This window comes from Bombina bombina, chromosome 1 (assembly GCF_027579735.1).
Source record: "Bombina bombina isolate aBomBom1 chromosome 1, aBomBom1.pri, whole genome shotgun sequence".
Taxonomy (NCBI): domain Eukaryota; kingdom Metazoa; phylum Chordata; class Amphibia; order Anura; family Bombinatoridae; genus Bombina; species Bombina bombina.
The window spans coordinates 251,544,530-251,566,862 of record NC_069499.1 but is presented as its reverse complement, the minus strand read 5'-3'; the positions used below and the strand labels follow the sequence as shown (position 1 = coordinate 251,566,862).

General features: G+C 39.9%; 1 protein-coding gene across 1 annotated transcript in view; it reads left to right on the top strand.

Annotated features, from left to right (window-relative positions):
- Positions 1-22,333, top strand: part of NUBPL (NUBP iron-sulfur cluster assembly factor, mitochondrial) — an 82,446-nt gene that overhangs the window by 12,053 nt on the left and 48,060 nt on the right. Inside the window, exons 5-7 of the mRNA XM_053697927.1 lie at positions 6,983-7,022; positions 7,468-7,558; positions 8,376-8,469. Of these exons, the coding sequence (XP_053553902.1) occupies positions 6,983-7,022; positions 7,468-7,558; positions 8,376-8,469 (225 nt within the window). The remainder of the gene's footprint in view (positions 1-6,982; positions 7,023-7,467; positions 7,559-8,375; positions 8,470-22,333) is intronic.

Here is a 22,333-nt window from a genome sequence, read left to right as displayed (position 1 = left end):
CTGCTGTTCTCCTTGTTCCTGATTCCGGCTCGTCTGACTACTCGCTTTGGCTCCTAACTCGGCTCGTCTGACTATTCGCTTTGGCTCCTGACTCGGCTCGTCTGACTACCAGCTCTGGTTTTGACTCCTGGCTTGTTATTTGACTTCTGGACTTTTTTATTATTTTTTTGCTATTAATAAAGGTGTGATTATTTTTGCACTTCTCGTCTCAGTCTGATTCCTGGCACCCTGACACATCTCCAGTTCAGTTAGGTTTGATGGTTGCCGAGCATGGACAGCCCGCTTCAAATCACCCCACAGATTTTCAATGATATCCAGGTCTGGGGACTGGGATGGCCATTCCAGAACATTGTACTTTTTCCTCTGCATAAATGCCAGAGTACATTTTGAGCAGTGTTTTGGGTCGTTGTCTTGTTGAAATATCCAGCTCCGGCATAACTTCAACTTTCTGACTGATTCCTCAACATTATTCTCAAGTATCTGCTGATATTGAGTGGAATCCATGCGACCCTCAACTTTAACAAGATTTCCAGTACTGGCACTGGCCCCACAGCATGATGGAACATCCACCACATTTTACTGTGGCTAGCAAGTGTTTGTCTTGGAACGCTGTCTTTGCTGTCATGCATAACGCCCCTTGTTATGACCATATTACTCAAGCTTTGTTTCATCAGTCACCACAGCACCTTCTTCCAAAATAAAGCTGGCTTGTCCAAATGTGCGTTTGCATACCTCAAGCGACTCTGTTTGTGGCGTGTGTGCAGATAAAGCTTCTTCCGCATCACTCTCCCATACGGTGACTTGTTGAACGATGCACAGTGACACCATCTGCAGCAAAATGATGTTGTAGGTCTTTGGAAGTGGTCTGTGGGCTATTTTTGACAATTCTCACCATCCTTTGCCTTTGCATCTCCAATATTTTACTTCTGGCCTTAACAAGAACTGTGCCTGTGGTCATCCATTTCCTCACTATGTTCCTCATAGTGGACACTGACAGCTTAAATCTCTGCAATAGCTTTTTGTAGCCTTCCCCTAAACCATAATGTTGAACAATCTTTGTTTTCAGGTCATTTGAGAGTTGTTTTTAGGCCCCCATGTTGCCACTCTTCAGAGGAGAGTCAAAGAGAACAACAACTTGCAATTGGCCAACTTAAATACCTTTTCTCATGATTGGATGCACCTGTCTATGAAGTTCAAGGCTTAATAGGCTCACCAAACCAATCGTGTGTTCCAATTAATCCGTGCTAGGTAGTTACAGGTATTCAAATCAACAAAATGACAAGGGTGCCCACATTTATGCACCTGTCTAATTTCATTTTCATGCATATTGCACATTTTCTGTTAACCAATAAACCTCATTTCACTACTGAAATATTACTGTGTCCTTCAGTTATTTGATAGATCAAAAGGATATTGCTGATCCAAACACCCTATTATTTATAAATGAAAATCATGGAAATTGTCAGGGGTTCCTAAACTTTGGCATACGGCTGTATATGTGATTGTTGTTGCATAATAAAATGTAGATATGTTATCTGTGTGTGTGTGCCGCTATCTTGCCTCTGTTTTCCCTTTTGCTTACAGTGGAGTTTGTCAGAGTGGATTTGTTTGGACAAGACATTTTCACATGGTTTTTAAATAGCGATTCCTGATAATATGGCTGTCTGAGGTGTGATACAGTAATTGTATGTATTGCATCCTACAACAGTTAACATGTTTGAGGAAGTGTTCCTTGCATATGTGAGAATGTGTGTCTTCTGCTGTAACGCATGATTCTGAATAGTTGGCCTGTATTTTCCTCTTTCCACAAATTATTGCTCCTACACTTAATTTATGAGTAGCAACAACTACATATCAAGTAACAGCAATTTGACCCATTCCACAAGGTATAGGTAACCATGATATGAACCCATTAGCACACTCTGACTGTGGGTTGTATGTCCTATAGTGATCCTGTAGACACCCACTTGAGCTGTTGGGAAGAAATGTTGCTCACACGAGTGTTGAATGACAAACCATTTTTTTTTTTTCAAATGAATGCTGAGGTATCACTTGTTTAAACATAATGTGTCCTTGTACATTGCTCAAGCAAGAAATGGTGTCAAGAAGGGAATGTCCCTTAAAAATTTTGAGAGTAGAAGGAAGAGGAGGTGCAATGCAGAGAATGATGAGTGAAAAAGCATCAGAGGGATACAGAAGAGGCTCAATGACCTAAATATGTATAGCTTAGAGGAGAGAAGTGAAAGATGTGATATGATATCAACTTGTTTCAAGTATATTTAAGGGCTTAGTAAAGCTAAAGCTGTGAGTAAAAGAAGAATTTAAGAACAAGGGGTCATGATCTCAAGCTGAAGGGTAGTATATTCAGGGGTAATTTGAGGAAGCTTCTTTACAGAAACGGTTATTGATTAATGGAATAAACTTCCACAGTGACAAACACTGTGGGGGATTTTAAAAATGCCTGGGATAAGGCTATCCTTCAAACTAGATAAGTTTATACTTTTAGGAAATATCGGGCAGACTTGCTGGGCCTATGGCTCTTATCAGCCGTCAATATCTATATTTCTAAACTAAATATAACGGTTACAAAATTTTGGTATTTTGGTGGGGTTGAACAATTTATTTTGTTATTACTATTATTTGCCAGTCTCTCGCCATATTATTCTTGGAAAATATGCCTCACCTTAGGAGAGAAGGGTACGACCATACCCACATAGTGGTGGACATAGTGGTGAACTATATTCATTATAAGCTGTCACAGAGGAGGGTATGAATGGGATGAGGGACAACATCATGTGTTCTCTGCTAATCTTTTCGCTCCTGCTGCAAATAATAATCATTGTGATGATGAAGGTTTGTCTGGCACACCAGCAGATCCACCTGGGCATCCCCATACTTCATATATTCCTGCTGCTAATGCTTTCTCGGATAATACAACCAAAAGTAATCCACCTCTTACCCTTGTAGACTTTGCACCTTGTCAAGGTATATGTGAGGTCAATAAATATATATTTTAATCATATATTTCAAGATTAATAAATCTGTATCTTTGATCAGATATTTCACTGATCAGTAGAAAATAACTCATTGCATTCAGAAGAACTGACTTCAAACAGGTTTAAATCTCCCCCACTTTTTCAATTACACAGGAAACTCTTAAGGATTACTTTAAAAGAGTCATTCCTAGCTAAAGTGTGAACATGAGGCCCATACCAAATTTGCTATAATCAACTTACAGTTTGAGACAAGATGAGTCATAAAAGGCAAATTAAGAGGATAGATTGTCAGATAGGTGACACCACACAAAATATATTAGACGAGATGTCTGAAATACCCTCTTGGAACTGGTCAAAATCATAGGGAAACAGCTTTTATGCACATAGGTGTTAGTTATCCCTAAACATCAAATACACGTCTGCACTGCTAGCTAGACAGAAAATATGTTGTATTAAGACTTTTACAACTACTCGTGGATTGACCCCATGCTATGTGGGCGGGGCAGTAAAGACCTTAGAAAACACAGACAAATGCTAAGGTGTGACTCTGAAAACCTACTGAACATACAGCAAATAATTTTTTTTTTTTCTATATTGAATGCATGCCTCAGAATGTATTAAATATAGAAATTTGGGAAATTGTCTAATTCTCTATTATTACATGGATATTTGCTAAGCTTGGGAGGTAACTGTTTTAGTCAGTCAAAAATGTTTAATAACCTCTGTATTGTTTATATTTTTCAGACATATAATCTCAGATCTGCATGAAGAAGGTTCATACATCCTGGGCTTATTAGAAACATAAAATATGGCATATTCTTGTTGGAATACAATACAATACTGAATTCAAAATAGGCTATTATTTATATATAAATGCCAGGATACTGATAAAATTGTAATGCATTTCAAGCTAATAATTAGCAGTATTAAATTGCCTTAATATAATAAAATGTTAATAATATAACATATTTGATATCAAAACGATCAGGGAATTGATCTGATGCTGCTCCATCTATGATTGATGTTAAGAGAGATTAATACAAGAAATTATGGCAGTTATTACATAGTTTAAAGAAATATTTCACTGTCTAAAAATGTTTAGAAATGTTAAGGATGAATTTGTTTTGTACTGTCTGCTGCCACCGAAGGGCCGATACCGGTATAGCAGTTGAGATTTAACTGCTTAAAGGATGCGTTTCCGTGGTGACCAAGGGCCAATCCAAATAGACATCCCACCTAACCAATGGGATGGTCAGATCTCGTAGGGCCACTCCCATGGTTTCATAAATGAGTGAAAAAGTTATTTAAGTGAATGCATGAAGGAGAAGAGGGACAGATTTCTGCTGAGCTAAATTTGAAAACTGGTTCCTGCTGGGCGTGAAAAAGACCATTTTACTTTGGCAAAGCTGATCTACCACTTTCTCATTGACTGCAAAATTACACTTTTTGGTATTCTGAGGTGAAACAATTCCTATTAAGGAATATTGGATATCAACTGCTCTTTACCCTGGTAACGTATTCAAGGTTATTGGCAAGACTATTAGTTAAATTCTAAGTCACTGCAGTTTAAAGTACAGTTAAAATATTTAAAGAAGCAGTGTGTTTTTCAAGTTAATATTTTATAAGCCTAGGTATTGTTTAAATTTGTATCTGGTAGACTAAGTGATTTATCTATGAAAGTTCTGGTGTTTTACGTCAATATTGTATTAGGATAAATTGCAGTTAAATAGCAGAATATATATATTATCCTATTGTTTAAGAGCACAGTTAAGAATTGTATTGCTTGGATGTTAAAGGCTATTTATAAATAAGGTTGGTTTTAAAGATAAGCGTGTATGAACTTTGCATAGCATATTTAAATAGTTTTCAAGCGCATATAAAGTTATTTCATATTCCTTTTATTGCAAATATATTTCAAAAATGTTCATGGATATTAACTAAATAAAAGAGTTCAGGTATTTATATTAATTTTATTGTTTCTAGTAGATGCATGTTGATTAAGGGTTTCTATTTTTAAGGAAAATTATTGTTTGTATTGTGTCATAAACCTGCCATAAGCTGATATATTATTTGGATAGCACTACTAAGATTTTCATAAATATACTGACAACCTGCTGCTCTCATAAACTCAGCATCTGCTGCTTCCCCAGTCCCTGCATCCCAGGATGAGCTGAACATTAGACAGAGAAATTGGAATGTTGATCCAGATGTAGGCCAAGCAGTAGATGATGAGGATGCTAATAATGACCTTTTAAGGCCAGTGCCTCTAGCAGTACTCCAGACCTTGAGTCAAACTGGAGATGAGGCCTCCCGTCTGTACCATCAGGACTTTAGGCAGATATCAGGACTCCTCCATTTAACCCTATCCACTGTACGGCCGTGATTTTCAGCAGTAGTAGAGGAACTTTTCCAAGATAAGGTGAACTGGGGGCACATTGTAGCTTTTTTTGTTTTGTTTGGAGGTATGTGTGTAGAGAACGTGACTAGAGTGATGTCACCTATGGTAGACTCCATTGCAAGATGGATGACTGAATACCTGAACAGACATTTGCAAAACTGGATCTTGGATCAATGAGGCTGGGATGCTTTTGTGGATTTGCTAGGCCTTCATTCTATTAATCCTGGGTATCGATCAAGATGATATTAGGTATTGCGGTAGTTGGAGCCTCTATCACTCTAGGTGCATATCTTGGACACAAGTGAACATCCTCCAGCAGAACACGTTATGAAGAAAAGGACAATTTGATGTGTAGAACTTAAAGGGACACTGAACCCAATTTTTTTCTTTCATGATTCAGATAGAGCATGCAATTTTAAGCAACTTTCTAATTTACTCCTATTATAAAATTTTCTTCATTCTCTTGGTATCTTTATTTGAAATGCAAGAATGTAAGTTTAGGTGCCGGCCCATTTTTGGTGAATAACCTGGGTTATTCTTGCTGATTGGTGGAGAAATTCATTCACCAATTAAAAAGTGCTGTCAATAGTTCTAAACCAAAAAAGAAGCTTAGATGCCTTCTTTTTCAAATAAAGATAGCAAGTGAACGAAGAAAAAATGATAATAGGAGTAAATTAGAAAGTTGCTTAAAATTGCATGCTCTATCTGAATCACAAAAGAAAAAATTTGGGTTCAGTGTCCCTTTAAGGACCAATTATAAAAACAGCTATAACTGCCAAAAGGGGTTTCATATTGTTTTTGTTTATTTTCAAAAATAAGAAAAAATAAGTTTTTGTTTTTTTTATTAAAATTCTTTACATTTTAATTGTTTTTGAGTAGCACTGTTTGTATTCATTGCTTTAGAGGTTTTCATTACATTAAAGGGATGTGAAAGCCAAATTTTTTCTTTCATGATTCAGATAGAGCATGCAATTTTAAGCAATTTTCTAATTTACTCCTATTATCAATTTTCCTTCGTTCTCTTGGTATCTTTTTTTTGAAAAAGCAGAAATTTAAGCTTAGGAGCCAGCCCAGTTTTGGTTTAGCACTTGCTGTTTGGTGACTACACTTAGCCACCAATCAGCAAGCGCTACCCAGGTTCTGAACCAAGAATGGACCGGCTCGTAAGCTTACATTCCTGCTTTTAACATAAAGATACCAAGAGAACATTGAAAAATTGATACTAGGAGTAAATTAGAAAAGTTGCACTAACTGAATCATGAAAGAAAAAAATTGGGTTTCATATACCTTTAAAATACATATTGTTAAACAGATTCTAACAATAGATGGGGTTTAGTGATATTCTGTATTAGGCTCCTACCCTTCTCAAACAGTAAATGGGGTTTTGTTTTGGTTCAAGAATTAGCTATCTGGTTACATTTGAATCAATTCATTTTTTATCAGTGATTTCCAACATTTTCTTTTAGATTTATAAAATCGGTTTCAGTTGAATGTGTGTACCTATGTTTTATTAACATTTTACTTGTGTGTGGTATTACAAAGCCATACACTGGTGTTAGCTAACTTTCCCTCTTTATTTTGTTCCCAGAAAACCTCATGATTCCTCTTGTCAACTATGGGATACGCTGGTGAGAAATCCCTGCATGCCTGTGCTTAAAAATTATAGTTCTTATAATACTCTCTACATTTTATAGACTTTTCAGAGTCAGATGGTGAAGAAAAGGTGCTGCAGACAATATTATTGTATAAATTACATGTGTATGACTCATTTTGCCTTTTGTTATTATTTGACAGAAAATATGGAACAAAGTATACAAATTTCCTAAACTTGTAGTTAAAGTACCTTATAAGAAAACCTCACAAGGCAGTTGTGATTGTGCATTAAGATTTAAGTTCAGTTATGATGACATGTGGTTTAGAGATTTAGTTACTTTCCTTTTCTTTTGTTTAGTACCTTAAATGATTTGCAGGCTGAGTCAGTAAATGCTCACACAGTGTGAGTCAGAGTCTCATTAATAGAGATACAAAGGATGACTTGAATGATCACAGTCTTACATTGTGTCTCTGATTCAGCATGTCTATGGGCTTCCTGGTGGAGGAGACTGCACCGATTGTATGGCGGGGTTTGATGGTCATGTCTGCCATTGAGAAGCTCCTAAGACAAGTAAGTCAGAATGATACAGGTCACTGTTTCTGGACACAAATTACTGGGAATTGTTATGACATCATACAAAAGGGAGAAAACTGTACCTGACAGGAAAATATTGCTAGTTTCAGGGCTAGGGATGTTTCTTACAACATAGGGTTTATTCATGGCCATTCTAATACATTAATCGTTTGTGAAAACATTCTGAATACATTTTAAAACAACCCTAGTTTGGTGAAAAATATTTTAAATGGTCATACTCCCCACATCCCTTGCCTTATTTGGAGGAGCCAATTTGTATTTGCTACTGGAATAGACAAGAATTTACCACACTAATTTAGTTATAGCAACATACATTTTTTCAGTACTTTATCTGCTGAGGCCAGTTAGTGACAGATATGTAGAATTTGGCTTCTGAAGTTTTGCACTTCCAAATCGTAGAACTGGGAAGCCCAGAATTTACACTGTTAAGGTACATGAAAAGTGGGTAAATTAATTAATAAAAGTCAGTGTACAATTTGATTTAATTCAAATTGATTTAAATCACTAGTCAGTAAGACCAGATTTTAAATCATGGTTTTCTAGTGAAAGGTATAATTTTTAGAATAATAACTTTGCAGATTATTTTTGCAGTTATATCAGAAAATTACTGATTTAGTTATATAGTATTAGAAATGCTAGATAATTATGAAATTATTGGGAGGTAAACTATCTCCAGTCATTCATATTTGATCAACGTTTTAGCTGTAGTTTATTGGAAGGAGAAAAATAATAATTACCTCAATAATAATTTAAAAAGTTTATATAAGTGAACATTTATCATTTTCTCTTGTAGGTAGCTTGGGGGGAGCTGGATTATTTGGTGATCGATATGCCACCTGGAACTGGGGACGTGCAGCTGTCTGTCTCCCAGAACATCCCAATTTCAGGTAGAGATCAATAATAATAATTAGATTGTAGTGTTTTACCACAGTTTAATTAAAAAAAACAAAACTCTTTCTTTTTTAAGACACGACTCCACGGATCATCTTAATTACTAATGGGATATTCACCTCCTGGTCAGCAGGAGGAGGCAAAGAGCACCACGGCAGAGCTCTTAAATAACTCCTCCCTTCCCTCCCACCCCAGTCATTCTCTTTGCCTACGTTAGTGATAGGATGTGGTAAAAGATTCTTCAATCAAGTTTATTATTTTTAAAGTAGTGCAAGATTGTGCTGCTTTGTTCTAGGGTGTAGCCGTAGTCCATATCAGTCTCTTCAGTAGGGCTTTGGTGGCTTTAGAGCAATGGGAACTGGTGGGACATAATTCTCACTGCGCCTCCCATACATTTATGCTGCCCTTATCCTGATGGCCTAAGGCTTTATCATTTTCCACAGGGCTATGGGAGGGAGAGGACCTCTTAAACCTGCCGGACTGTCCTGCTGTCGGACATAGTTAAAGGTAAGTGCTGACTTTTTTTTATTCTGGGAAAGAAAACTCAGAGGAAAGTGGGCACTTTAATCTTATCAATGGTTAACATATAAGGCTCAGACAAGGGGCTCTTTATGTTGGGACATCAAGCTCTCTTATTTGGAGGGTATTGGACAGCCATAAGTACTGGGGCTGGGAGTTAAGCTCAATTTTTGTTTATGCTGTTTTTTTTCCCTAACGGTTTATGTAAAACATATAAGCTGATCGGGTAATGAGATTTTCTTTAACGCCCACGATGGGCAGGGCTATTGGTTTGCGCGCTTCCTAAATAAACTGCGCAGTATTCAGCCGTTCTAGCATCACATGGACATCTGCACATTGTGGCACTAAAACCGCATGGTTCTTTACTCAATTGAGCAAGCGGTATTAGCACTATTGGGGTCCTGAAGATCCGGATCGTTCCAGTCCAAAAAAATAACGGAGTGAGTGACAGGTAGGCGCCTCAGCAGAGTTGCTGAGGTGTAAGGGTGTCTGAAATTTACTTTGATTAGCTGATGGGGTACATTTTTCCTAATGCAGTAAAAAAAGGCTACCTTTTAAATTTTAAAGACACAGTAACGGTTTAGATAATCAAACTTTTTTGAGTTAAAGTAATTTGATTAACTTATTACCTTTTTTTTGGCACATTTTCCTCATGTAGTAAAAAAGTTTCATTTTATATTTTAAAGGGACAGTAACGTTTTATTGTAATCAAACTTTTTTGTGTAAAAGTAAGTTTTTATTTCATTGTCATCTTTTTGTGCTTCAGTATGGACATAGGAGCCGTGCAAAATGTTACTTGCTCCATGTGTTTGGATGCAAATGTGGAACCACCAATCCCTTTCTGTCCCTCATGTATTGAGAGGGCTTTAATTTATAGGGAAAAGATTTTTCATGAGCAAAATTTTTCAAAAGCATATGCTTCTCAGGAGTCTAATGACAAAATTCAGAGTATGAAGCAGCTTTCTCCCCAAGCGTCCCAAACTTTAACGCCCGCTCAAGCAGTGCCCTGTACTTCTGCTCTAGTGCCCGCTGGAGTTACCTTAAAAGACATAGCAGCGCTTATGTCTTCCACAATTTCTGATGCGTTGTCTGCTTTTCCAATTCTGCAAGGCAAACGTAAGAGGAAAGACAGACATGCAGTAAGTAAGGTTTCTGATGCAATGGTGGCAATTTCGGATGTACCCTCCCAGGGAACTGAGGTGGAGGGTATGGAAGTTCCATCGGAAGGTGAAATTTCAGATTCAGAAAGTTTATTGCCTCTGACTGATTCGGAGCTTGTAACTTTCAGGTTTAAACTAGAACACCTCCGCCTGTTGCTCAGGGAGGTTTTGGTTACTTTAGACGACTGTGATTCCACAGTAGTGGTCGCTCCTGCGAAGTCTAGTAAATTGGACAGATATTTCGAAGTTCCCTCTTGCTCAGGCAATGGAACGGAGGTTATGCGGACTTGTCTCCTTGAATAACTCTGGAGCAGGAGACAAGGGACTCTCTTCAATGGTGGTTGTCTCTGGATCATCTCTCCCAGGGAACCTGCTTTCGCAGACCGTCTTGGGTGATTGTGACAACAGACGCCAGCCTTCTAGGGTGGGGAGAAGTATGGGGCTCCCTGAAGGCTCAGGGAGTTTGGACTCAGTCAGAGTCTGTTCTTCCTATAAACATTCTTGAATTGAGAGCAATCTTCAATGCCCTTCTGGCTTGGCCCCAGTTAGTCTCACTACGGTTTATCAGGTTCCAGTCGGACAACATAACTTCAGTGGCTTACCTCAGTCATCAGGAAGTTCCTTAGCGATGACAGAGGTAACCAAAATAATCCAGTGCGCGGAGGCCCACTCTTGTTGTCTATCAGCGATCCATATCCCAGGGGTGGACAACTGGGAGGCAGATTTTCTGAGCAGGCAGACCTTTCATCCGGGGGAGTGGGAACGCCATCCGGAGGTATTCTCTAATCTGATTCTCAAGTGGGGTCAGCTGGAATTGGATCTCATGGCATCCCGTCAGAATGCCAAGCTCCCGAGATACGTGTCAAGGTCCAGGGACCCCCAGGCGGAACTGATAGATGCTCTGGCGGTTCCTTGGACCTTCAGTCTAGCATACCTATTCCCTCCGTTTGCTCTTCTTCCTTGGGTAATTGCTCAAATCAAACAGGAGAGGGCTTCGGTGATCCTCATAGCTCCAGCTTGACCTTGCAGGATTTGGTATGCGGATCTGGTGGAGATTTCCTTTCCTCAGACACCCCTGCCCTCATTCTTGGCGACTTTAACATCCCTCTTGACAATCCCACTGCCTCCTCTGCAAAACAACTTCTTCAACTCACTTCCTCTTTCGGCCTGTCACAATGGACTGACTCTCCCACTCACAAAGATGGTCATTCCCTTGACCTATCGATGCACTCTTTCAAATTTAACAAACTCCCCTTTTCCTCTCTCTGACCATCATCTCCTAACTTGCAACATCACTTCCCTACCTTCAACTTCCCTTCCCTCTACCCCTCACACCAAATTTCACAGAAGCACTAAGTCACTAGATCTGCATCCGCTCGCTAGCTCTCTCAAACCTCTCCTCTCATCCATCACCTCTTTTTCCTGCCCTGACCAATCTATCTGCCAGTATAATTCCACCCTTACATCGGTCATTGACACTCTGGCCCCTCCAACCTTAGCTCAGAAGCCACACTCTCATCCTCAGCCTTGGCATACTCCTCTGACACAATACCTACGCAGGTGCTCCCGTACTGCTGAGCGACATTGGAGGAAATCTCGGAGTTCAGCTGACTTTCTTCACTACAAGTTCATCCTGAACTCCTACTATTCTGCCCTTAATCTTTATAAGCAACAATATTTTTCTAATCTCATCTCTACTCTTTCCTCTAACCCTAAACGTCTGTTCTCCACGTTCAACGCTCTTCTCCGCCTACCCCCACCTCCTAACACAACCTCTCTCTCAGCTCAAGATTTTGCCAGCCACTTCAACAACAAAATTGACTCCATCAGAAGTGAAATCAGCTCTCAACATACTTCCAATCTCGCACCCCCCAAAAGCTCACGATCACCCAAAACCCAAATATCCAAATATGCAGCTCTTTTGCCCCTGTTAATGAGGATGAAGTTTCTGCCCTTATACTGTCCTCCCACCTCACTACCTGTCCCCTCGACCCCATGCCCTCACAGCTACTCCCCTCCCTCTCTTCTACCCTCACCCCCATACTCACACACATTTTCAACCTCTCCCTCAGCACTGGTATATTTCCCTCATCTCTAAAACATGCACTGGTCACACCTATCCTCAAAAAACCTTCCCTCGATCCAACCTCCCCTTCCAACTACCGCCCTATTTCCCTACTCCCTCTTGCCTCAAAGCTCCTCGAAAAGCTAGTTTATGCACGTCTATCCCATTTCCTTACACTAAACTCTCTTCTTGACCCACTGCAATCTGAATTTAGTTCCCATCACTCTACAGAGACAGCAATTGTCAAGGTTACCAATTACCTACTTACAGCAAAACCCAAAGGCCACTTCTCTCTGCTTATCCTCCTTGACCTGTCTGCAGCCTTTGACACTGTTGATCACCCTCTTCTGCTCCAAACCCTCCAATCCTTTGGCTTATGTGACACAAAGCTCTCTCGTGGTTCTCTTCCTATCTGACTAACCGTACATTTAGTGTAGCCTTCTCCGGAGCATCCTCTGCCCCGTTACCACTTTCTGTTGGGGTACCTCAAGGCTCTGTCCTTGGTCCCCTTCTCTTTTCAATCTACACGTCGTCACTAGGTTCCTTAATAAAGTCCCATGGGTTTCAATACCATTTGTATGCCGATGACACCCAAATCTACCTCTCTGCACCAGACCTACCTCCTTCCTTACTAACCCGTGTCACTAACTGTCTTTCTCACATCTCATCTTGGATGTCCTCTCACTACCTTAAGCTAAATCTCTCCAAAACTGAACTCCTTATTTTTCCCCCTTCTTCCATTGTCTCCACCCCCAAAATTTCTATAACTGTTGATAATTCCATCATTACCCCTACCCCGCACGCCCGATGTCTTGGGGTCACACTTGACTCAGATCTTTCCTTCACTCCTCACATTCAGTCCTTGGCTAAAGCCTGCCGCTTCCACCTTAAAAACATCGCTAAAATTAGACATTTCCTTACACAAGATACAACCAAGATTTTAATCCACTCTCTCATCCTTTCCCGCCTCGACTACTGCAACTCCGTCCTCTCTGGTCTACCTAGCTGCCGCATAGCTCCTTTACAATCCATTATGAATGCCTCTGCCAGGCTCATCTTCCTTACTTGTCGCTCTTCATCTGCTGCACCTCTCTGCCAATCCCTTCACTGGCTTCCTCTTGCCTCTAGGATTAAACATAAAATCCTCACCCTGACATATAAAGCTCTCAACTGCACTGCTCCCCCCTACATCTCAGAAATTGTCTCTAGATCATCTCCCTCCCGTCCCCTTCGATCAGCTCAGGATCTCCTCCTCTCCTCCTCTCTTGTTACTTCCTCACATTCCCGTTTACAGGACTTCTCCAGACTGGCCCCCATCTTGTGGAATTCCCTGCCTCGCTCCATAAGAGACTCCCCTAGTTTTAACAGCTTCAAGCACTCCCTAAAACCTCTACTATTCAGGGATGCATACAACCAACACTAATCTTTCGTAACTCCATTGCTTTCCCCTTGAACCCCTTAGAATGTAAGCCTATGGGCCCAGCTGTTTACAGATCGCTTCATAAGAACTGACTACAACAGTGAAACTCTCGGCAGGGCCGCCCTCTACCACTTGACCCCTACAAAAGCTATCCTGTACACCGACTATGTTTACAGCGCTGCGGAATCTATTGGCGCTCTACAAATACCTGATAATAATATAATGGCATTTCTACCACCTTGGAGACTTCCACTGAGGAAGGACCTTCTGATTCAGGGACCCTTCCTACACCCAAATCTAGTTTCTCTGAAGCTGATTGGAGATTGAACGCTTAATTTTATCCAAGCGGGGATTTTCTGATTCAGTCATAGAGACCATGGTTCAGGCTCGTAAGCCTGTGACCAGAAGGATTTACCATAAAATTTGGTGTAAATACCTTTATTGGTGTGAATCCAAGGGCTACTCATGGAGTAGGGTTAGGATTCCTAGAATTTTGTCTTTTCTCCAAGAGGGTTTGGAGAAGGGTTTATCAACGAGTTCCCTAAAGGGTCAGATCTCGGCTTTATCTATTCTGTTACACAAACGTCTGGCAGATGTTCCAGATGTTCAATCATTCTGTCAGGCCTTGGTCAGGATCAGGCCTGTGTTCAAACCAGTTACTCCTCCATGGAGTCTTAATTTAGTTCTCAAGGTTCTTCAAGGCGCTCCGTTTGAGCCTATGCATTCCTTGGATATTAAGTTGTTATCTTGGAAAGTTTTATTTCTTGTTGCTATTTCTTCAGCTCGTAGAGTGTCTGAGCTCTCGGCATTGCAGTACGATTCTCCTTACCTTTTTTTCCATTCAGATAAGGTAGTTTTACGTACTAAACTAGGTTTTCTTCCTAAGGTTGTTTCAGATAGGAACATTAATCAGGAGATTGTTGTTCCTTCTTTATGTCCTAATCCTTCTTCTCAGAAAGAACGTCTTCTGCACAATTTGGACGTGGTCCGTGCTTTAAAATTTTACTTACAAGCAACTAAGGACTTTCGTCAGTCTTCTTCCTTGTTTGTCATTTTCTCTGGAAAACGTAAGGGACAGAAAGCTACGTCTACTTCTCTTTCTTTTTGGCTGAAGAGTATCATCCGTTTTGCATATGAGACTGCTGGACAGCAGCCTCCTGAGAGAGTTACGGCTCATTCCACAAGGGCTGTTGCTTCCTCATGGGCATTCAAAAATAAAGCTTCTGTAGAACAGATTTGCAAGGCTGCAACTTGGTCCTCTTTTCACACTTTTTCAAAGTTCTATAAATTTGACACTTTTGCTTCGGCTGAGGCCGGTTTTGGGAGAAAGGTTCTTCAAGCAGTGGAGCCTTCCGTTTAAGTTCCCTGTCTTGTCCCTCCCGTATCATCTTTGTCCTCTAGCTTGGGTATTGTATCCCATTAGTAATTAAGTTGATCCGTGGACTCATCGTGTCTTAAAAAAGAAAAGAAAATTTATGCTTACCTGATAAATTTATTTCTTTTTAGACACGATGAGTCCACGGCCCGCCCTGTTCTTTTAGACAGGTTGTTGGTTATTATAAACTTCAGACACCTCTGCACCTTGGCTTTTCCTTTCTCTTCCTAACTTTGGTCGAATGACTGGAGTGGCAGGGAAGGGAGGAGTTATATAAGAGCTCTACTGTGGTACTCTTTGCCTCCTCCTGCTGACCAGGAGTTGAATATCCCATTAGTAATTAAGATGATCCGTGGACTCATCGTGTCTAAAAAGAAATACATTTATCAGGTAAGCATAAATTTTCTTTTTTTGAGATGCAATAATATTAAGCTGCAGATTATTTTATTAGTACTGTTGTAGTGTAGTTTAATAATATTTTTCCAACAAGAGTATATAGAAAGGGCTAGATAACGAGTGGAGCGTAAATTAGCAATCCCGTTTTATATGCTTCGGGTTGCGCTCGTATCACAATTTGAAAGTAAAAAGTTTGCCCGAGCATAACCCACCGCGCAAAAAAAATATCATGACTGCGTTAACGTCTTCTCCCATAGAAGTCAATGTAGAGGGAAAACTTAAAAAACAACACTCATACTCACGTGCTTACCTGACTGCATATATTCAAGACTATATTAAATATTAAGGTGATTGTAAAGTTTAAAGAATTAAAGCCCAGTATCTAAAAATACTCTTAAAAACAGGGGCACTATACCTTTATATTAGGGTAAACAGATCGCCAATCCTCCGCTCGCTTCTCCTTCTGTATTTAGCAAATCGATTACGAATTAATAAAAGTGCCCCTGTTTATAGGAATATTTTTAGATACTGGGCTTTCATTCTTTAAAGTTAACAATCACATTTATATTTCACATTCCAATGTTCTTCACATAGCAGAATATGTTCTATTTATTCTTAAATACATACATTAAATGTATAGGAAGGATGGACACAGAGGGGGGGAATAAATAGTTTTGCAAGGGATCTGGGAGGGGGGGTTGGGTATTGAGGGGGGGGCAGCTACACTACAGAAAATAGTTTTAAAAAAATATATATAAATAAAACACATTATTTTGGGCATATTGGGTACTGGCAAACAGATGCCAGTAACCAAGATGGCAGTTAATAGGTAGCGGGGGGAGGGTTAGAGAGATGTATGGGGGGATCAGGGAGGTTGAGGGCTAAGGGGGGATCCATCACTGCAGACTGAATATAAAAAATAAAAATAAAAAGCCTTTTATTTTAGTACTGGCAGACAATTGTGAGGTGGGGGAGGGAAGAGAGCTGTTTGAGGGGGGTCAGGGAGGGATCGGGGGGGATGTGTTAGGTGGGAGGCTGATCTCTACACTAAAGCTAAAATCAACCCTGCAAGCTACCAAATTAACCGCTTAACTGCTGGGCATAATACAAGTGTGGTGCGCAGCGGCATTTAGCAGCCTTCCAATTACCAAAAAGCAATGCGAAAGCTATACATGTCTGCTATTTCTGAACAAAGGGGATTCCAGAGAACCATTTACAACCATTTGTGCCATGATTGCACTAACTGTTTGTAAATAATTTCAGACAGAAACCTAAAATTGTGAAAAAGTTAAAAAAAAATTTTATTTGATCGCATTTGGTGGTGAAATGGTGGCATGAAATATGCCAAAATGGGCCTAGATCAATACTTGGGGTTGTCTACTACACTAAAGCTATAATTAACCCTACAAGCTTTCTACAAGCTCCCTAATTAACCCCTTCACTGCTGGCCATAATACACGTGTGGTGCGCAGCGACATTTAGCAGCCTTCCAATTACCAAAAAGCAACGCCAAAGCCATATATGTCTGCTATTTCTGAACAAAGGGGATCCCAGAGAAGCATTTACAATGATTTGTGCCATAATAGTCACAAGCTGTTTGTAAATCATTTCAATGAGAAACCTAAAGATTGTTAAAAAGTTAACATTTTTTTTTTTATTTGATTGCATTTGGCGGTGAAATGGTGGCATGAAATATACCAAAATGGGCCTAGATTAATACTTTGGGTTGTCTACTAAAATATATATATATATATATATATATATATATATATATATATATATATATATATATATATATATGTCAAGGGATATTCAGGGATTCCTGACAGATATCATATCAGTGTTAGTAACTATCGCTCATTTTGAAATGGTTTGGAAATAGCAAAGTGCTACTTGTATTTATTGCCCTATAACTTGCAAAAAAGCAAAAAATGTTGGGTTTTGTGTCTCTTTTTTTGCGTTTATCAAAATATTACGTATAAAATATTTTTATAAAAATTATTAAATGTATTATAAAATATATAGATATAGGGGGCGGAGCCTACAGTTGCAGAGACAGGACGTGTTCTGTGGGAGCTCCTGGTTCCACTACAGTGTTTTATGCATTTTTTTATTGTTTTCCTATATAAAAATCTCCAATCCTGTGGATGGGGGCCAGAGGGACACTACAGGACTCAAGAAATTGACAGTCCGGAGGGGAAAACTTTCTGGATTGACTGCTCTGTCTAAAATCTGCAGCTAGGCCTCAAGGCCGCCACATTTATTAAGTGCTTGGTGGTTTCTGGAGCCGGGGTTTACGCATATTCCCCCCCTGGGAGACTGGGGTTACGAGTAGTACTAATTACTACACAACTAGAATCAGACATGGATATTGATATGAAAGCATCAGTAGACACTATATATGAGATGCTTAATGTGCACTTTGCTGGACTGAGGAGCATAATTGCGCAGTGTTTTGCAGGCTGCCCTTCTCCACGCGACCCTTGTGATAGGGACCCGGAATCAGAGGCTTCGCTGCACAGTTAGAGGAGCCCATGAGGGTAACGTACAGCTCCTGGAACTCATTGAGGGCCCATAAACTACCACTCTTGCTGGAGAGAGTGTGTGAAGACCCGGCCTGTCATATTTCTACCGAATGCTATGTCTTGACTGGAGCTGAGCCATTGCCTCAGACTGCAGATGGTCTAGAAATAGTGAACCCACGGCCCTGTCCAGAAACAGTGACTAAACCCACTCAGACCACTGAGACAGGCCCGCAACCATGTGCAGCGGTCTGCCCGCACCTTCCGAGTGATGACTCTTTTAATACTCGATGGGGTTCTATACAAGTGACTCTGGCCACAGCAGTGAAAATCCTTGCTGTGTATCATTACCTCCCTATGGAAAGAGAGAGACCGAGCTACAGGACATCAGTGGGGGCCGCATTTCAGGGAACCTCTTATCAGCCCATGGATTGTATGGGCGCACTCTGTTTTTGCCGGCCTTTTGACCCTGGAGGCTATCAGACTCGCCCCCATACCGCATCTAGCCTGCCGCCTAGCTGGGCGCGTGCTGGGGATAACTAAGAGAGCACTGTGGCATTGAACACAATTTGGACACTTACATCCAACTTGTCTGGTGGACCGGAGTTCCGGAGGCAGCAGAGAGGAGGCCTGTCTGGATGTAGAGTGCGCTGGCTGGTGGAGAAATTCTGACCCGCGACATGACTGCCGATGCAGAGACAGATGTCACTGTGATTGGGAGGCCGTCAGGGATGGAGCTGCGTCTGTGTCTGAGGAAAAGCTGATGGAGGATCATGATGTCTGCTCAGACCCTGCACAAGCGATCATGACGACGAGACTACACTGAAGGGACTCTGCTTATATCAGACTGTAGCCATAACTATATGGAAACCTTTAGATTCCAAAAGACCGGAATGGGCTAATGATGGCTGCAGCTCCGTTACATAATCCATTTCACTCGAGAACTTGTAATACCTGCCAGGTTGCGTTCCCACAACTCATATATGGCCAACAAACACCAAGAGTTAATGTTAGGTCAGTTGGAGTCCAAAGCTTAGCGACAACCTTTTAGGTATGTGCCCTAAGAGACCTATAACCTTCCATGTTTTAGAGGACTGTATGCGACTTTAATTATTGTTAAAGGTTGCTTTCATATACCCATTACTGCATTTTGTTTCCATACATTCTCTTTATTTCTATAAATGCATGCAGTGTTTTGTGATACCCTTATGTTTAACAACCAGTTGGCTCATTAGACACTAACAACATATATAAAAGCTATTCAATCTACTTTAAACCTGTTATGAGCTGTAGATTTATTAAGCTATACTATCTCGTGATAACCTTAAAGATTGTAGCTTACATGCCTAACTGGATAATTCAAAATGTTTGCTATCACCGTTGGCTGTTAAGTGCGTTTTTACATCTGATGTTACCGTTCTCCTTCAACTCATTAACTATTTTAACATGAGTGAGTCTATTTATAGCCAAATATAATAAGGATATTGCTCTTGCCCTAGTGTCATAATTCTGATAGTTTTTAGGAATAGCTCATTATCTCCCTAAACTTTATAACTACACCAGTATAAAGTTGAATCCATTAGTTCAGGTTATGGCACCTTAACTCTATATGGATATATGAGTTTGCTGAGACTTATACTTATACTTTACTTATGTTCATGCCTTCTATGATGCCATACTATAGTCCAGGTATTAGTTTACCATACATTGATTTTGGGGCTTTATTTCAGGTTGGGTGGTCACCTTACTATACTCAATTATGTTGGGGCGCTGTCTGTGGCCGAGATGGCACATCTTATTAAAGATCACCCACATAAGTATTAGTGTGCAAAGGCTCATCTGTTAAAATATACCTTATACTACACTACCCCACCCCCTCTATAATTGTCTGTATAACTTTATACGCTAGATCTGAAGGTTTATAGATAACAATTCGCCTTAATTTTATGGCCTGCCAAGAAACTATAGTTTACTCTTAGCTCATATGGTCCCTCTGAAATACCAATACTCTTGGCTCCATTATTGTTGTTATGTTTGTTCATTTTTGAAAATTGGCCCGCAAGTGGTCCCTTTACTTATGTAAGGTGTATAATCCCACGGGGGGGTGTCAGCGCAGGCCAAAGCCTGGGGCCTAGTGTACCACCTGAGGCATATGTAGATTATCTGATAAGGGCCCCTTAGAATGACTCAGACCACGCAGCATTATGATCGAAAGCCAATTCTGTTTATTGCACAGTGCAAGCCTTTCTTATAGTAACATACAGGGTTAAGGAGATGACACGTTAGGACCGCGTCATCTTACACAATTATACAGAGCAATTTACAAGGAAAAACTGGAACATGAGTTTCTCATAACAATATTTACAGAGTCATAACAAACTACCATCTGCAGAGACAACCGAGTGTCTAAAGCCTCTTGTTTACATTATCTTATTCTATCTTACTTCTAGGCATTAGGCCAGGGTACATTGGCAAGGCCGAATAGCTAAAGAAACTCATAACATGCATATAATTCTCACTGCATAATACCCCAGTATAATAAAGTCTATTCATTACAAAATGGCTGCGAGGAACAAGATGGCTGCGAAGAACAAGATGGCTTCCATCAGGTTCATATTACCCCTAACATACCATCCTTTTATTCTAACAGAATAACATAAAAATAGACAGGCATAGAAAATTAGTAAAGCCTTATATTATGGTAACAGAACTCTATAAGAATACTAAGGAGAAAAATATTCGCATGTCGTGATATACTTTTATAGGCTAATTGTCACTGCATATAGGTACAGTCCCTCCAATACCTTCCATCTATCTTCCAGCCTTCCCAAAACTACCGGTCTACCAGCACAGAGACCCAACCAGCCCCCCATCTACCCCCAAACAACGCTGCATCGTCTATCTCTCCACCTGCATTGCTAGCACCCCCCAATATGTCCAACAGTTCCTTTTCCACAGTAAAGCATGACATAGCAACAGCACAACTGTCTCTAGGTGGCCTCTGAATACTTTAAGAACAGTCTTTGTCCATTTGAGAGCGCTGCACCTTGACACTTTGCTATAATACAGTTCTCCAACAGTTCATTTGCAGTAGGGGTGCTTATCCACGGTTCTTCCGCAGGGAGATACTGGAAATCTGATGGTTTGTTCATGGGGTAGACAAGGCAACCAGTGAATACCCATGGCAAGCAGACACTCGAGTCACAGGGAGTCTAGGAAGCAAACAGAAACAGTACAGGATGAGTACACACCGCAATACAATCACAATTATGTCCAAATAAAACGTCACTTTCATCCTATGTCATTTAAAATCAAACAAAACATTGTTGATATATAATACATTGACATTTCTCAGAGAATAATTTACAACTTCTCTATACACTTTTAAATGATACTTCATGAATACTACGCAAGTAAAAACCTGTCAGACTTCCTCAAGGGCCTGAATGTTTATGCTAAAACTTATGCTAAGGCCTGCCCTGTAGTAAGAATGGAAAAAAGAAAACAGTCAATGAAAATAAATGAATTTCTTTACAATATCACTTTGAACTTCTAAAAAATAAAAGAACCTTGTGTTGCTTTATTCTGGATGGCTGCTATCTATAATGCTTATAATTCTCCAACCTAAATTCTCTCACACTCCTATATGAGGAAAGCATACAAACAGAACATCATTTAAAACTACAAGCTCTTTTAAAGGTAAACACATCTTTATGGTAAGAATTACTCTCTTTGACAAACATCAGGAATGACCAAATTCACTTTGCAGATACCATACTAATTAAAAAAAGGGAAAAAATACCTTTGCTTTCATAAACTATAATTAGGCTATTCCCTGTAACATTTCTCTGTATATTTACTATAAACTTCTAGCTTAGACGTGTCCTCCTTATGTTCTAAAGGGTGAAGGGTCTAAAATATTATGCTATGTTGCAGCATTTTCCTTGAACATATTTTCTTATACTCAGTGGGCCATTCAATAGGGTACAATACTGCAAAGTTCACAGTTACCTTTATCTAAAAAGTTACTATGTTAAGCACATAAACTACAATGTGCACTAATACCAATGAAGCATATGATTTCTTAGACCAAATATGATCAATAAAAATAAAACAAATACAAGAGAATACAAAACAAGCAATATAAGGAATAGGGTTAAAACAATACTCCCCTAATTTAATTGGTTGACCCTGTAACAGCATAACAGGACTTCCATATCGAGCGGTAAGGCACAGTCCAGAGAAGGATAGTCTTTATGTCCTGAAGACACACATCAGAGGAAACAGTCATGGATTACCCAGAGTCCAGTTCTGGGGCTGGTACCAGCATGCAAAGCAAAGAATGGATCCAAAGATAGTTCAGTAACTTTTTTTACTGCAGTATGATGGTTAAAACAAGCTTG